At 39.1% G+C, this 16,927-nt stretch overlaps 2 protein-coding genes across 3 annotated transcripts in view; one reads left to right on the forward strand and one right to left on the reverse strand.

Annotated features, from left to right (window-relative positions):
- Nucleotides 1–9,458, reverse strand: part of Chrm5 (cholinergic receptor muscarinic 5) — a 64,094-nt gene extending 54,636 nt beyond the window's left edge. The window contains exon 1 of the mRNA XM_020168279.2: nt 8,690–9,458. The gene's annotated coding sequence lies outside the window, so the exon portion shown is untranslated. The remainder of the gene's footprint in view (nt 1–8,689) is intronic.
- Nucleotides 9,459–10,006: 548 nt separating this feature from the next.
- Aven (apoptosis and caspase activation inhibitor) overlaps nt 10,007–16,927 on the forward strand; it is a 79,805-nt gene continuing 72,884 nt past the window's right edge. The window contains exons 1-2 of one of the 2 annotated variants that reach the window (XM_020168271.2): nt 10,007–11,255; nt 13,709–13,876. In XM_020168271.2, coding sequence (XP_020023860.1) covers nt 11,249–11,255; nt 13,709–13,876 — 175 coding nt within the window. In that variant the 5' untranslated portion in view covers nt 10,007–11,248. The remainder of the gene's footprint in view (nt 11,256–13,708; nt 13,877–16,927) is intronic. The other variant, XM_020168274.2, reaches the window with a different exon arrangement.

The following is a 16,927-nucleotide window of genomic DNA, read 5'->3' on the forward strand; positions in this document are numbered from 1 at the left end:
TCCTATGTGGGACTACAAAACATCTTATGTAAGTAAGGCAGCAGGCACAATGAAATCGAGCATTGAGAGCAAGCTGTACCAGTGAGGTCTTGTCAAGTGAAGACATTCCTGCTGCAATGATGTTGAAAGCTACGCTGCTAACAAAAAGATATTAAATCTGGTGTGTGGGAGTGTGCATGTCTGTCAGCTATACAGTATAAATCTAAATAGAATTTGTTGTTCCTGATGTAATTTAAAAAGAAAGGGTCTTCAGTTGTTCCTGTTTGCCTTCCTCAAAAATCATCTCTGCTGACCTGGTTGCCATGGAGCCATGAGTTTACTATGGGATCATTTTGATTCAACCAGGGCCTTACATCTTCTCCCTTGTTACCTTTACGATTATTTTCTTTTGAAATTTAGTGAAACAGTGAAAATGCAAGCTGACTTTTGTTCATGAAATCCAGAGAATAGAGAATTAAGAACTATCAAAAATAAAATGAAGGACTATCTGATCCTCCATTTGCAGAAATAGTCAAAGGATTTCAAGGCTCAAAATTGCACAGACGTAGAGGGCTTTAACGAATATGCATTGACCTTCCTTTCTTTCAAAGTGTCCTTGAAGGAGAGTTGTGCTCAGCATGGTCACCAGACTGGGATGCTATAGCTTGAATGTGAGTTTGCTGAAGTGGCCTCCTAACGAGAGAGCAGCATGCACAGAATTGGAATTTAGAGTGGTATGCAGTGTTTCGTGTGCTTGTGATAGAGGCAAGGGAGAAGAGGGTAAAGTGAGCCGAAGAGGAGGATTTGTATGAGTCCTTGTCATCTCCCACATTTTGAATGTGTATCAGATGGCCTTTCTGTGGCTGTGGATGAGAAAAAGCGCCTCAGGTGGGAGGAGTGCAGTGCCTGCTTGCGGGAGGCCATCCTAAGGCAGCTTCTCGGCTGGGCTCCTGGAGGAAGCCCAGCCTTTGTGTTCCTATGTTCTTTCTACAAGGGGAGCGGGTGGTTTTCTGACAGTCATTAGAGTGAGGAGATGGATTCTTTTAACTTTCCTAGCTCCTTGGTACCCACTGGAGTCAAAACTTACTTTTTTAGCCTAAGGAATTGTCTTGCCATAATGAGTTGATGTTGTGACTGCATGTTTAGGTTATATTTTTGTATAAGAAATCACTGATGGGAGTTTCTTTTCCAAGGAACTTTGTAATGTTGATTACTTTACTGCTGTCTGTGGTACACTGCACCACAAGAGCCTGGCTAAGAGGCAGGAGGAGAGAGTACAGAGCACAGAGTGGCCTATAATGTTGTTGTCTAGAACATTTGTTTCAAAAGTGTATTTTGTTGGCAATAATGGCGCCCATAGGTTTCAGTTCTTACTGCACCCTTAAGCTTCTGTTTTCCTGGGTCATGGTCCTGCCTCCCAGGGTCACAGTCCTGCCTCAAGTCTAGCTTGAACCCTCCTTCTGCCCCAACCTCCAATCAGCATGAACCATAAGATCCTAACCAATCAGATCATGCTGAGTCCCACTGAGGGGTATTTAAGCCCCTGCTCCTCTCTCCCTCTCTCCCTCCCTCCGTCTGTGTCTCTCTCTCTCTCTCTCTCTCTCTATTTCCTTCTTCATCTTGGTATTTACATTTATTTAAGCTATTTGTAATGAAAATAGTTGTGTAATTATGGCTACAAAAAGTCCTTTGATTCTCTAAAACCTCTATAAAGAGTATAAAATTGAAGCTAGTTGTGGTGGCACATACCTGAAATCCCAGCCCTCAAGAAGCATAGGTAGGAGGATTACAAGTTTGAGGTCAACCTGAACTGTACAGTGAGACCCTGTCTTAATAAACAAAACTGAAATTATGAACAGCTCCTAACGTGCTCCTCTCATGGAATAATACTGAGGCTTTCGTCTCAGATCTACTTACGGGTAGTCCACACACAAACAACTGATATCTGTTAAAGGATAGCAGTAATGATGTGGTATCAGTTGTCTGTATGAAGTAACTCATACTAAAATGCTTAAAACTAATAGGATCTCAAAAACATGTTTTAAAATACTTTAAAAAAACTTTTTAGGAAAAAAGGAGACATAGTTTCTCTGGGAGATTGTCTTTAAAATAGGAACCATTTGCACACTAGTTAGGAGAGTTTCCTCATGATCGGGGCAGTGCTCATAAAACACTGTGTCACCATGTAGTAATTAAAGCATGACTTTCTTGGGTGGGTGGCCATATGTCCTCTATTTATTTATTTATTTATTTTTCATTATTTAGAGAATACTTTATTAGTTTCTGTAATCAAACCCACGTAGATAAGACCTTACATATTTAATACAGTGTGTTAACCCAGTACAAATGGAAAAAAATTTAAGTTTAACGTTCCTAGACCAATATGGCTATTAATTTCTGTACAATGCCAACTCAACACAGTAAACTGGGATACTTTTTTCCAAAGTTGACAGTCCGTTTATTTATTTATTGGTTTTGCTGGAGTTTGAACTGAGGGCCTCACACTTGCTAGGCAGGCACTCTAACATTTGAGCCACTCCACCAGGCCTTTTTTATTTTTTTATTTTTGAAATAGGGTCTCATGAACTATTTGTCCGGGCTGGCATTAAACTGCAGTCTCTGACTCCCCAGTACCTAGAATTACAGGTATGAACCATCAGCACCCAGCCATATTTCTTCTTTTTAAAGTTGGTTTTACACACTATACCCTGCTGTAATATTCAGTTATATAGGGAAGCTCAACTTCAGACACATGAACTCTTCTCTCTTTCACAGCCAAGTAGACTGCAGAGTACACAGGCTGGGAGTCAGCAAAGGATGCAGGCTGTTTGGTAATGCTATTAGGTGAAAAAATATTATAAAGGGATCCTACCCATTGGCATTTCCAGCAGTTCTCTTGATTTCTCAATCTGAATTCTGAGTTCTATTATGACAAATTCTCACTGTCGTTTTTGTGTGTTACCTCTTGATTATAAATCATATAATTATGAGTCTGTTAATTTAAAATATTTCTGGTATATTCTAACTCAATTATAGATGTTAAAAAAAATCCTTTTAAAAATCAACCTGTAATCTATTTGCTTCCAGGTCTTGGTTGCTTGATCATTGTTGAGACAACAGAGTAATCATTAGCATTCCCCAGGTCTAGGCAGTGCTATTTTGCAACTTGTGCCCTCTTGGGCTAGGAAATGCTGTTGTTTGACTCATACCAGGAATTTTAGATTAGTGCTGGTTGTGTTTGTTTGTAATCAAAACTATGTGTTAAAATAGAGAAGAATCTTTGTGAATCTTCTAGGTAGGAGAACAATTACAATAAACAAGCCTCAGGAGGCATGCAGGAGGTGTGGGGAGGAAGACCATAGGAGAGATGGTGTAAGAGGGGACCACTGCAACCCACCCAGGGCAGATCTGCTTGTGTATGCTTTATGCCTTGGCATTTTATCTAAGATTTTGCTAGAAAGAATGCAACACTGCTAAGGTATGATAGTATGTAAAGCTCAAAAGCTGGAGTTGTGCACATGAACATGAAACAGACTACCGTGAAGACTTTTGAGTGTGTTTGACCCTGCACCTGAGCATCCCTAGGCTGCGGCTGACCCTACCTCAGCCAGAGTGCTGCTGGCAGAGGGAGAGGCCCATGCAGGTGCAGCCTCTGTCCTGCTTGTAATGATGTCACCATTTAACTGCTAGAAAACTTGAAGATCTGGTGATGCTGTGAGACAAACTTGGAAAGATTTGACTTAGACACGTGAGCTGTCTTTGGGGAAGGGAAAGGAGACCGGGAGACAACATGTAAGGTTTTCAGGGTGTTACTTTCCCTTCTCTTGTCTCTCAGCAGAAAGCTGATTGCCAGATCTCTTCAGTTTCTTTTGTGAAATGTGCATCATCCAAATTTTCCTGTAATCACTTTTTGATAGCAAGAGCAATTTAGATCCTTTTGGACTAGTAATGAAATTCTTGATCACAAATGTATGGTAAATGTGATTTCCATATGTCAAGAATGGCAAAAGGGAAAAAATTTGCTATCCTGTATTCAACCCCATGCTATCATCCAATGTGCCTAGCAGAGGATCTCTGCAGAGCTGTTACTCACGTGTGATGGCTTCGGAAGGTCTCTGCACCAGGACTTATCTGTGGTTCAACTACTGCCTGTTACTAGTGAGGAGAAATGGAGGCATATTTTTGGATCTCTGTTTTTCTGCTCATTTGAGATTGTATGTTAGAAAGTGTTAGGGTACATTTTCACATTCATCAACACACCTACTGATTAATTGGTTCTTAGCATACTTTAAAATAGACCTATAGATATGGTCTTTAATCTTGAAATCCTTACTCAAGGAAAATGCAGAATTTTATAGGCAAGATGAGTATGTATGTAGATTTTCAGTGCAGTCTAACCAAATGTAAGAGAGGTATAATCAAAGTGCTAAAGAGGTTTCTATGCATGCAAGGTTTCTTTGTAGGTATCACCATAAGTTGTCCAGAAATTACTACATGCAGAGAACTGTGTCCTTCCAACACATAGGAAGGAAGACATGCAGTCCATAAAAGATCAGATATCAGAGTAGCACCATGTTACATACTAAGCTCGATAAATAAGAATTATGCACCAACATCCTATCTAGATTTTTGTACCAAGAAACTTTAAGATATTTTTTGAATTGTACTGGACATTGTTTTTGACTTTTGCTACTCAAAGAATACCTTATTTAATGCTACATTTCTCTAGTGGTAGGTACACAGGAAGGCCTACATATTCTGATGATAACATTAAATAATAGATCTATAAAAGTGTTTTTTGATTGATCTGGATTCTTAAGTTACTTCACTAATATTTCCAACACTGTGAAAAATAAGAGGATGCCAGGATCTTCTAGCAGCTGTTGACTAGAAGAGTGGTTGTAATTTACCTGTATGTAATTAAATGTCTCAAGCAAACTATGCAACTACAGGTAAGACTCTTGCTTGGCTTATAATTATGCTTGGAGTTGTTAACTGTTTTGTACACATAATATTGCAATACATTCTGAGTCCAGGAGTCTGTGACAGGTGACTGGTATTGCCACTCCTCTAAGAGTAAGTATGTCTGTGTTCAGTGTGGAAGTATGGGTTGGTCTGTTTTGTCCTTTGGCAGCTAGCTGTAGTTGTAAACAAAGATGATCAAAAGAGGAAGGATGGTCTATAGATGTGTTTGTGTTTGTAAGAGGAGCTCTTATTCTAGTCTCTTCTGTTGAGCCCTAATTCTTGACTGATTTCTTTGCAATTTTTTCTTGGAGGCTTTCATAGAACACAGTTTTGCTAATTAAAGAGATTCTTCTCTTTCTGTCTCTCTTAAATGAATTCCTGTTTTCTTAGAAGGCTGTTAACCAGCCCCCTTCTCATGGTCATGTTACATACTAATAATAGTTTATATGTCAGATACTAATTAATCTGTGTTTCGGAATCACTTCATAATCTATACTTAGGAATCTCTCACTTGGAGATACGGTGTTCCCCATTTTGGGTGTGCTGACAGTTTTTCTCAGTAGGTCAGTATTTGTTTGAACCAAGGTGGAATTTTAGGGTTTCTTTTGGTTTCCTAGTTTCCTGATCCACTCTTGTCTTGTCTGCTTGCTTCCTGCTATTTTCCTTACTCCCATTTTACCTTATTCTTGGATTTAGCTAACATGTCTCTCCCTCTTTTACATTATTAATGAAGTGAACTGTGAAATAGCACTTTTATCTTTAGTAGTTGATGCTGAGAAGTGACAAGTGCAGTAAGAGCTCCTTCCCTGTTTCTGTTCTCTGCCATGTATCTGTTTGGTGGCTCAGCGAGATGATTGAAATGACAGTGCTCACATCTCTTCTGTAGCAAGCTTGCTTGGAAAGGATACAATCATCTGTTTGATATCAGAACCGCTTCCCCAATCTCAGACCGTGATATCACAAATCAGGGATTGTTCTTTCCCTGTTTATCCCTGCAGGGAGCAGCTGGGAGGAGGAGAGTGCTCACGATGAGTTACATCCTCATTCAGATTTGCTTACTCAATAAAGAAAACTAACCGCACAGGGAAGAAATGCACCAGCTAGGTGAAGTGCCCTATCAAATTATGTTTATACTGCATTGAAAAATTTTTCAAAAGTTTTAAATAAAATCTTGAAAGTTATGATTATAAATACAAGTAAATACACACTAGTGCATTTAAACTATTATGTAGTATTAGTACCTTTAAGTTAAATGTTAATTCATAAAAATGAATTTTAGGTATGTTTCTAATTTTATGTACAAAATTGTTTTGCTTGTTATTTTAGACAAACTGACTTTGTGTTTGAAGATTGACATGACAACAAAGACACTAAATGGATGGGCTCTGTTTTGGTCTGCCTCCCTATTTTTCTTTTCTTATCTTAGTTTAAGTATAAAGCTTCTAGCTTTGGGTGATTTAAAATGACCAGCATCTAAGGATGTGGGGTGATAGATGTCATTATAAGGATATGGTAGCTACAACATTTACTCCATTTCTGTGAATTTAACCATTCATACATGATCATATTACTTTCACAATATGATATTTTTAGATAATATGTGTGAATGGAGCACAGTGTAAACTATGGAAACAATGATCAATCACTGGATACTTCCTAAGAATGTCCAAAATCTCTTTACTTACTGAATCTAGAGATGTTAGGGGAAAACGCAAACCAAATCATCAGGTACTTGCTCATTTGTACCCACGAAGGGCTAAGTTCAAGTTTTTAACACGTTGATGGTAATGTGTTAAGGACTGATATTTTAATCCCTTTTTCACCAGAATGAAGAAAATGTAGATGATTTCAAATTAGTGTTGGGTATTTTTCTATGAAATCTGTTGTTGAAACTGTGATAGTCATTTTCCAGAATGGATGGTTGCAGAGAAAAGCCTCAGTTTTGAGAGTGTGTTGGGACCCATGCTGACAAGGACTAAGGTGTGGTGGGAATGGGCAGTGTTCACTGCCCACTGCCCACTGCGGTCATGATGATAAGCCAGAGCTGCAAAGTCCCCAGCTGCGGGACATGAGGTCTTTACATCACAGTGAGTAATACTGGAAAGCTACTTCTTGCCCAAGCTGATTAAAAGTCTTTTCTTATACTTCGAAATGGTAATTGATACTGTTTACTTAGAATATAAACGTACTTTTGAAGCATGTCAATTTATAAAGTGTATCATAATAAGAAGAAAACAGTGGTAAAGAGTCCTGGTTCAGGTTAGCCTTGTAGGTTAAAAAAAAAAAAATCAGTGTTTTTCTTTTACCATGGCTGTAACACAAATGAGATACTTGTGAAATCTCTAAGCATTTTTCTTTGAAACAAACTGGCATGGCATACATCATTACTTGTGTTTTAACCTGATGCTTTCCTTCGGTAGAGGAAAATGATGGGTGAATATCTAATGACTTCAGACGCAAAAGATCTAGATGTCTAAGGCTGCTTAGTGGCTGTCGGAAAGAGTTCAGGAACCATACACTTCATTGTCTCCATTAAGATTGGACAGAAAGGAAAGAATTCAGTGAGGTGGAGGGAAGAATTTATTTTTTGTTTTGGCGGTGTTGGGGATCAAACGCAGGACCTGCACATTCCAGGCGAGTGATTGTCTGCCCCTGAGCCACGTTTCCAGGCCTCAGATGTGTCTGGAGGACAAGAATTGAATGCTGACTTTTGGTAGTTTTCCTTGGACTGGAGATCTCTGTGGCTGGGGATGACTTGCTTTCATGGTTTTCCTTATCTCTGTCCCCCTCATAGAAATGTGATTGTTTAAACTTCTTTATGATGATTAAGTCTTGAAAATCTAACCTTTTCAGTTTAATTTAAATGAAATGGTATAATATGCTTGAATTTTTATGTTAGAATTTGTAGAATCAGGTGAAGGATGTGTGACAAGTCCTTTCTGTTGTGTTTTTACAAGACAGTGAAAAACTCTGATCTCATCATGCAGTGTTTCTAGGGAATTTTTTAAAGGCACGTAATCTTTAAGAGCCTTTGATGACTTCCTGGTTCTTTGCATTTTCTAGTTTGGATGATTTGTCTAAATTAAAACTATTGAGGTTTTAACACACCAGGCATTTTTTGTTCTGTTGTTAAATTGGAAAAATGTCCTCCTTTACTCTGCTACAGAAGTATGCCTGGTATCTTTAGGGCCAGTAACTCGATTCTAGTAGTCTTAGTTTACTAGAGATTATTTTTCTTTAATGTGAATAAGAGCGTGACATCACAGGGCTTTTTTTGTTTTGTTTTTGCTAAAAATAAAAAAATCTGTCCTTGAGCTTTGTTCTTTTACATTAATGTAAATAGGAAAAATACATATGAATTTTTCTTTGTTTTAACCAAGTACCCTGGGAAGCAAATTTCTTCGGAATGTTTGGTAAAAAAGCACCTGTGAGTGGCTCTTAGGCACTATTCTGGTCTCTACTCATGCATTTTTTTCAGGCTACTAAGAAAAACAAAGCTGGGATTTTAAAAACTGAAGCTGGGTTAAATCCAGTGAAATACAAATGGGAATTTGTAGCTGGTTGGTTAGCTAGCTAGGAGTGACTGTTCATGCAGCATAGAAGAAACAAGTGTTACCTCAGAAGGCTGAAGTCTACATGAAGCTTAAGGGCAAGCCCATAAACTCAAAATCCGCTGCTTGTGCTCCAGCAGCAGGCTTAATTTCAGTAGTCAAGCAATGAATTAATGTACAAAATCAAATCTTACCTGGCGGTGGTTGGCTGAGTAATTAGAACTCTGGCTGGAAATAGTAAGCTTCCGTATCTGATGTGCTTTCTCTACTCCTTGGTCCTTTTCTTTACCAGGGTGTGTTATTTCTGGTCCTGTCTCTATATCCTGATAATCCCATAGCATCAGTTAGGATGGCCTGTGAGACATGAAGACTGCATTTGGACAGGATTGCAGAAGTCACAGGTTGAACTTTGCCTTTATCGGATGGCAGCAGCTGGTTTGACCACAGTGTTCAGAACTTAATTAAAAATTCATTGAATACTTCAGCACTGAAAAATCCTGGAAAAGTTCTGCGTGTCCATATTTCAGGATCACACACACTCCAAGTCTGTGGCTGACGTTACCGTCTATACCAGAGTCTGGGTATTCTCTCTCCCCTGGCTTCCTCCTTACCAACTTTTCAGCCCTTCAGCTTCCTTTCTGAAGAGGGTGAAGGGTTTCTTCTTCTGTCCTCTCGTGCTCTGTGAGACACAGTTCTAGTCTCCTGGTTTTCCAGTAGCAAGGGAGAATCCAAAAGGAAGTAGGGCTTTATCTTGTCTGTGGACAGTGAGCATCCTTGGCATGAATGAAGAGCTGATGTGAGCTATTCAAACCAGACAGCCAACTGATGTGATGACGTTCATACATAATACACCGTCAATTCCTTCTCCTGATGGGCAGCAGCGTGCCCTGAAAGGAAGGAAGGAAGGAGCAGACGATCACATTGCTTTCGATAGGTGCTCTCGGAGCAGCTTGTCACTGAGCAGCCGATCCAGGGAGAGCTGCAGCTTTGGAGTGTGAGCTTGTAGAATGGGCAAGAGTTATTTTGACAGACACTTAAGTGATGTATATTGGGAGGAAAAAGAGACCTCAGCACAGAGGTAGCTGGAATACGGTTCCAAACGCTTTTGAAAATGTTCATTTCTTCCTCTTTGGCTATGCATTATTGTTTCATCTTTGCTATACATTATTTGCAGAAATTTTGCTGAGTTGCTTTCTCATCATAAAGTTTTCCTAAATAAGGAAAATAGTCTTTAAAAAAAATCTAAGATGAAAAGAGTGTATTTCGAGTTTTAACATGTCAGGGCAGGGAAAGGCTGTTGTTTGAAAGGCACACCTATTTTTATTGCATTTTTTTGGCACATGCATTTTCTTGGTATGGAATAAACCATTTGAGTCATCATTTGGTATAAAATTTTAACAGGATCTTCATCGCAATTTTTCTTAAACTAGATGAGATTTTGATTAGCTATATGAAAACAAATCTAAAAATGTCAGCTTCATAATTTTTGTACTTCAATTTTAAAATCCCTTGGCTGTTTTTTACTTGTCATTTGAGTCCTTTAAGAATGTAAAATGTTTTTAAATGCTTAAATTATTATGAAAAATTTGAAACTTACACAAAACTGAAAAATCATACGCGGACTCCTATAAACCTATTACTCAGATTCGACAGTTATCAGGCTTTTTTTCTCTTTGCTGAAATATTTTCAAACAAATCTCATTTAACTACTTCATACATTAATGTCCAGTACATTTTAAATCCTTTCACCTCAGAAACTGCTTCTTTATGTAGGTTGTGGAATGAGAATCCAAAGTGTACACATAGTACTTAAATGTTAGGCATTAGAAGTTTAAACACTGACTTAGATGACCACGTGAAAAAAGAGCAAATTTTAGTTTTACAGTTATCTTCTATACAAATTTGTAACGTGAATATACAAGAGAACATATCTCTAGAATGTTGTCTTGAACCTTTTCTCACCTAATACTGACTGCATTTCAGAAAGGATTCATGTGGTAGTGGTAACGACTGGCCGTTGGATTGGTTCTTGCTTTCCATTAGGTTTTCTTGACTTGATCTGGAGAATATAGCTCAAGATTTTGCCCCAAGTTCTAGAGGCTCTTTGGGGCTGGGCAAACTCAATCAAATTCATTAGAGTTACTTCTGCTTTGTTGCTGAATAACACCGCCTTACTTATTTACCTTATCCAACACAATAGTGCATGTCTATAACAAATATTCCAAGTTTTAAGCCACTTTTGCGTTTGAATGTGAACAGAGTTTGTCTGAGATGATTTGAAATGGGGGCTGTTGTGTTCATGACCAATGGCTTTAACATTACATGCTTCTTTCACTTTTTTCAGGTCAAGTTTTTTTCCCATGAAAGTGATGTTCTAGCTCCTGATATAAAGCAGAGTATTTGACTGTGTGCTTAACTTTTCCAGGACTACAGAGCATGAGGTCCTGAAATGACTTGTGTGCTGCATCCTCCTCCATAGAAACTCATTGTCATTTAGCTTCCCCTCCTCCTCTCCTCTTCTGAACTGAATGGATGAACGAGAATCGAGAAAGTGAAGTTTGTGGGGCCTTTAAGAAGCATGGGTGGAAACTGTATTTCCTGTGCCTACTAGGCTCACAGACACTCTGAGGGCTGGGTTCCTGTTTCCGTGATGAGCTGCAGAGGGTTCCTCTCTTAGGTACTCTGTGGATCATGAACACTGCACTCCCAAGGTGCTCTCTTGGCCGTGTCTTCTGAAGAGTCTGATGTCATGAATGCATGGTAACTTTGCATGGCACTTTTATATGTTCTCAAGTTATGCCTTGTCTCTTAAATTTTGTTAAATAAGGAGTATATGTATTTTTTACTTATCACTTCCTAAAGGCTCAGTAATAAAGAGCTATTCACTGTGGCCATTATATGTAGGTAAGTCAAATGGGAAGTGGTGAGCCAAATGCTTCTTTCCTCTAAGTTGTTTCTGAATTTTTCCTTGATCATTTAAAATGTAAGGTCAGCATCAGGAGGGCACTTGAAAATGTGCAGGTTCTACTGGAGACATTTGTGTGGCTGGTGAAGAACTAGGATAATAAGATTGTAAGTGCGTTTGGGGTCTAAGCCCCCACTATAGTTTAAAAGCATTGTCTCACAGTGGCCTGTGAATTAATAGAAAAACATTGACTCAGTTTGTTGACAAAAGAGGTGCATCTTAGCCATCATGAGAAATATTTCTCCCAGACTTTGCTCTGGTTTTCCTTGAACGTTGATCTTGTTTATGGAAAGCAAGATTTATTTTTACTTTCTATACAGTGGAGCTTCTACTTGGAATCAAGGAGATGCCTGTATGAATAGCACTGTTCAGAGATCTAACTGGCTCTGAAGCGAGTTGGGTGGGAGCCTTGGTCCCTCTCCCTCCACCCCCTAAATGGAGGAGGAGGGATGTCTCAGGGGAATGGCTTTATGCTCTCTCTGATGAATACAAGAAGCATAACCTTCTTTTTGGAGGTGTGTCTCAACTTTAGTCTCTCATTTTGCAGTTCCAGTCAGTAAGTAGATGATCTGAAACAGATAGTTCCCAAAAGAGTAAATGGAAGATAAACATATGGAAAAATGCTCAACATCACATTGAGATTCCATCTCGCCCCAGACAGAATGGTTATTATAGAAAAATACATAGCGAATGCTGGCAAGAATATAAGGAATAAGGTACTCTTACACGTTGTTGGTGGGGATGTAACTTAGTCTAGCCACTATGGCAATAAGTATGGAGTTTCCTCAAAAAACAGAAATACCATATGATCCAGCTGTAGCACTCCGGGTACATGTCTGAAGAATACAAAGTCAGTCAGCATATGTAAGAGATACCTGTATCTACATTTGTCATGGCAATATTCACACTAGCCAAGTCTAGAATCAGCTTAGGTGCCCATCAGTAGATGGGTGGATGAAGATGACATGGTCTGTATACATAACCGAGTATTATTCAGCCATAAAGAATAAAAAATCATGTCATTTGTAGAAAAATGGATGGAATTGGAGGACATTCTATTAAGTGAAATAAGCTGGACACAGAAAAACAAGTACTGCATATTTTCTCTCATATTTGGAATTGAGACTAAAGACAGGAAAAGTAAGCCTATGACTGCTTTTATAATAAGAAAAATAGTTCCCTTTTTGTGTTTTGTAATTCTTAGATGATTTGTGGTTAAGATTTCTTCATGGCAACTACTTATTTTTAGGACATTTCAAGTATTCATAATATCATTTGAATGTGATTATTTTTTGTTTAATAAACTGAGAGAAAGAATATTGGAGGATCATGAAGCTCTTTCTAAAGTAAGTATTTTTTGGAGGGAAATGTTTGGGGATTGGAAACCATTGGGGTGAGGGAGGGTGAAAGGGGGGTGAATATGAGAAAAGTACCTATACATGTGTATGAAAATAAAATAATGAAACCATGAAGACTATTTTAAAAAAAGGGGGAAGAAAGGGTAAAGTACCTTGTATATGTCTGTAAAACTACCACAATGAAACCTCTTTGTACAGCTAAAAAATACTAATAAAAAAGAGAAAAAAAATAAACTTTTGTTCTTGTTAAAAATGCCATTATTTGTAGGCTTTGTGCTAGGCAATTTTTAGCACCTTAATTTGCAGTAGCAAATGAACATTTGTTGGTTCTTCACCAGGTACAAGACACTGCTCTAGCTCTTTGGATGAGCAGTAAAATGCACTTTTAACAGCCCCAAGGCAGAGACTGTCAGTCCTGTTTTATAAAGGCAGCAAGTGAGGTACAGAGTGCTTACGTTTACCCAGCTAGTAAGATGTCAATCTGTGGAAAGACTCCAGAGTCCGGTATGATTCCTTCCTGAAAGTAAAGCTATTCATTAAATGCCAGAGTCCCAGTGTAGTTTTGAAAACGGGACTCTTCTATAGCATAAGCGACATTCTGCTAGAATGAGACCTGCATTTTCTGAGATCTGAGATGACCCTGAAAATTGACTATCCTTGAGAAGGCGACAGGGAGCTTAATAAAGAAGGGATGTTTTCTTCTTGTCATCCATACTTTGTACTTACATAGGGGTAAGCTCTTTTTTCTTTCTTTCCAAGACTGAACATTCTGTTCCTTTATGATTTCTCAAATAGCACTGTGTTTTAAAATACTAAAGATTCAAGCTTACTAAATTTTTGAAAACTAAGCATGGTGTTATGAGGAGACAAGTTGAATTTTCATCTTCCAGGTAGACTTGCAGGAAAGCCTCATGCGGAAGTCTTTGCGAATCTCTCTACACAGCATCTGCTGTGTCTGGTGCAAGCCTTTGCCTGTGTCCTGTCTGCCAGCCTTCAGGCTCCTGATGAGCTACAGCCACCACTAGAGGGCTCCAGGACACCTGGAGAGCCTTGCCCTAGTAAGTGGGGTACAGCATTCCAGGGGCGGCTGGGAAGGTTTCATGTTCCAGGTCCGGCACTGTGCCATTTCCTGGGGCGGATTAAAAAAGACAAGGTCTTTGCCCATAAGAGCCTGTAGTCTAATGGGGCACTGACACTTGCACACAGTTTCAGGGCCACATGTGGGGACTGCCCACTCCACACCCTTTCATGTCCTGATTGCTAGCCTTGACATTTGCCTGTCTCTGCAGCTCCTCATCCACAGAGCAGTCACTGCTGCATCTTCATCAGTCTGGCAGGGCACGACCCTCTGCGCGGGTGGGATTGTTTGGATGGCCCTGGTTTTTGTTTTCTGAAGCCTTTGTCAGGAGCTATAGGCATGTGGTATCCAGGGAAGCCCTTCACACAAAAAAATCATCCTTTCCCTGTCTCAACATGCAGGCCTCATGGAGGTTTGCTTTATTCTAGAGAAGTTCATATCTCCTGTATGCAGGGTGTTTAATAAAGAAGCAAGGTGCTTACAGACGGATGGCCAGCAGGAGACCATGCCTGCCGTGTGGACGGCCACAGTGGTCATTGGTATTATGAAGGAGCTGAAGAGACAATTTAGTTCCACCACCCATGTACACGGCGACATGTAGTGTTCTTTCCGTTCTCACAGAGGCTGTGTTAATGTTTGAGGTTGTTCTCTTTAGTGCTATGTGTTTCATTATGAAGGCCAAGATTTGGTGCCGTCATGATCGGGTTAATGATTATACTACCTTATAAGAATTTTTACATGAAAATATTTTGAACTAAATGGCAATTGTCAGTTTTAAAAGAGTTTAAGAGTGACATTGGGAAAGCAGTAAGCAAAATATTTCAAGATAAACAGTGATGACGTAGAAAGCCTTGCAATTCGTCAGTCTTTGTTACGGGTGGGAAATTTTGAAAATTATGCACTAGAGACTTCTAGAAGGTGGGTCTGCTTTTCAGTGTAGAACCCTTGCACATACACACATTGTGCATCCAGCCATGAAAAGAATGAAGTCCTGTCATTTGTGACAACATGGCTGGAACCAGATTGTTAGCGGAAAGAAGTCAGATGCAGTACAGCACCACATCACATCACTTCTGTGTGGTATCTAAAAACGTTGGTCTCAGGAGTTGAGAGTGGACTGTGCGTCCCAGAGGCTGTGAGCAGGGCATGAGGTGGGATTGGGAATGGTGTTAGTGTGTACTAAGTTACAGTTCCATAGGAACAAGTCCAGTGTACTGTTGCACAGGAGGGAGACTATAAGCAAAATACTGCACGTCTCAAAAACTGGAAGAAAGGACTTTGAAAGAGTTTACCATAAAGATGATGAATGTTTGAAGATAAGAATGTTTAACCTGATGTAAACATTACAGAATGTGTACGGAGACCCATGGGTATGTGAGATTTTTAATTTTTTATGTAAGAACTAAAAGCAAACATGGAACAATGAGCAAACGGAAAAAGAATGTATGAAAACAATTCCATTTACAATAGCCTCAAAAAAAATCAAATACCTAGGTGTAAACCTAACAAAAGATGTGAAAGACCTCTACAAGGAAAACTATACACTTCTGAAGAAAGAGATTGAGGAAGACTATAGAAAGTGGAGAGATCTCCCATGCTCATGGATTGGTAGAATCAACATAGTAAAAATGTCGATACTCCCAAAAGTAATCTACATGTTTAATGCAATTCCCATCAAAATTCCAATGACATTCATTAAAGAGATTGAAAAATCTACTGTGAAATTTATATGGAAACACAAGAGGCCACGAATAGCCAAGGCAATACTCAGTCAAAAGAACAATGCAGGAGGTATCACAATACCTGACTTCAAACTATATTACAAAGCAATAACAATAAAAACAACATGGTACTGGCACAAAAACAGACATGAAGACCAGTGGAACAGAATAGAGGATCCAGATATGAAGCCACACAACTATAAGCAACTTATCTTTGACAAAGGAGCTAAAAATATACGATGGAGAAATAGCAGCCTCTTCAACAAAAACTGCTGGGAAAACTGGTTAGCAGTCTGCAAAAAACTGAAACTAGATCCATGTATATCACCCTATACCAAGATTAACTCAAAATGGATCAAGGATCTTAATATCAGACCCCAAACTCTTAAGTTGATACAAGAAAGAGTAGGAAATACTCTGGAGTTAGTAGGTATAGGTAAAAACTTTCTCAATGAAACCCCAGCAGCACAGCAACTAAGAGATAGCATAGATAAATGGGACCTCATAAAACTAAAAAGCTTCTGTTCATCAAAAGAAATGGTCTCTAAACTGAAGAGAACACCCACAGAGTGGGAGAAAATATTTGCCAATTATACATCAGACAAAGGACTGATAACCAGAATATACAGGGAACTTAAAAAACTAAATTCTCCCAAAACTAATGAACCAATAAAGAAATGGGCATGTGAACTAAACAGAACTTTCTCAAAAGAAGAAATTCAAATGGCCAGAAAACACATGAAAAAATGCTCACCATCTCTAGCAATAAAGGAAATGCAAATTAAAACCACACTAAGATTCCACCTCACCCCTGTTAGAATAGCCATCATCAGCAACACCACCAACAACAGGTGTTGGCGAGGATGCGGAGAAAAAGGAACCCTTTTACACTGTTGGTGGGAATGTAGACTAGTACAACCACTCTGGAAAAAAATTTGGAGGCTACTTAAAAAGATGGACATCGATCTACCATTTGATCCAGCAATACCACTCTTGGGGATATACCCAAAAGACTGTTACTCCAGAGGCACCTGCACATCCATGTTTATTGCGGCACTATTCACAATAGCCAAGTTATGGAAACAGCCAAGATGTCCCAGCACTGACGAATGGATTAAGAAAATGTGGTATCTATACACAATGGAATTTTATGCAGCCATGAAGAAGAACGAAATGTTATCATTCGCTGGTAAATGGATGGAATTGGAGAACATCATTCTGAGTGAGGTTAGCCTGGCTCAAAAGACCAAAAATCGTATGTTCTCCCTCATATGTGGACATTAGATCAAGGGCAAACACAACAAGGGGAT

This window comes from Castor canadensis, chromosome 2, assembly GCF_047511655.1.
Source record: "Castor canadensis chromosome 2, mCasCan1.hap1v2, whole genome shotgun sequence".
Lineage (NCBI taxonomy): Eukaryota > Metazoa > Chordata > Mammalia > Rodentia > Castoridae > Castor > Castor canadensis.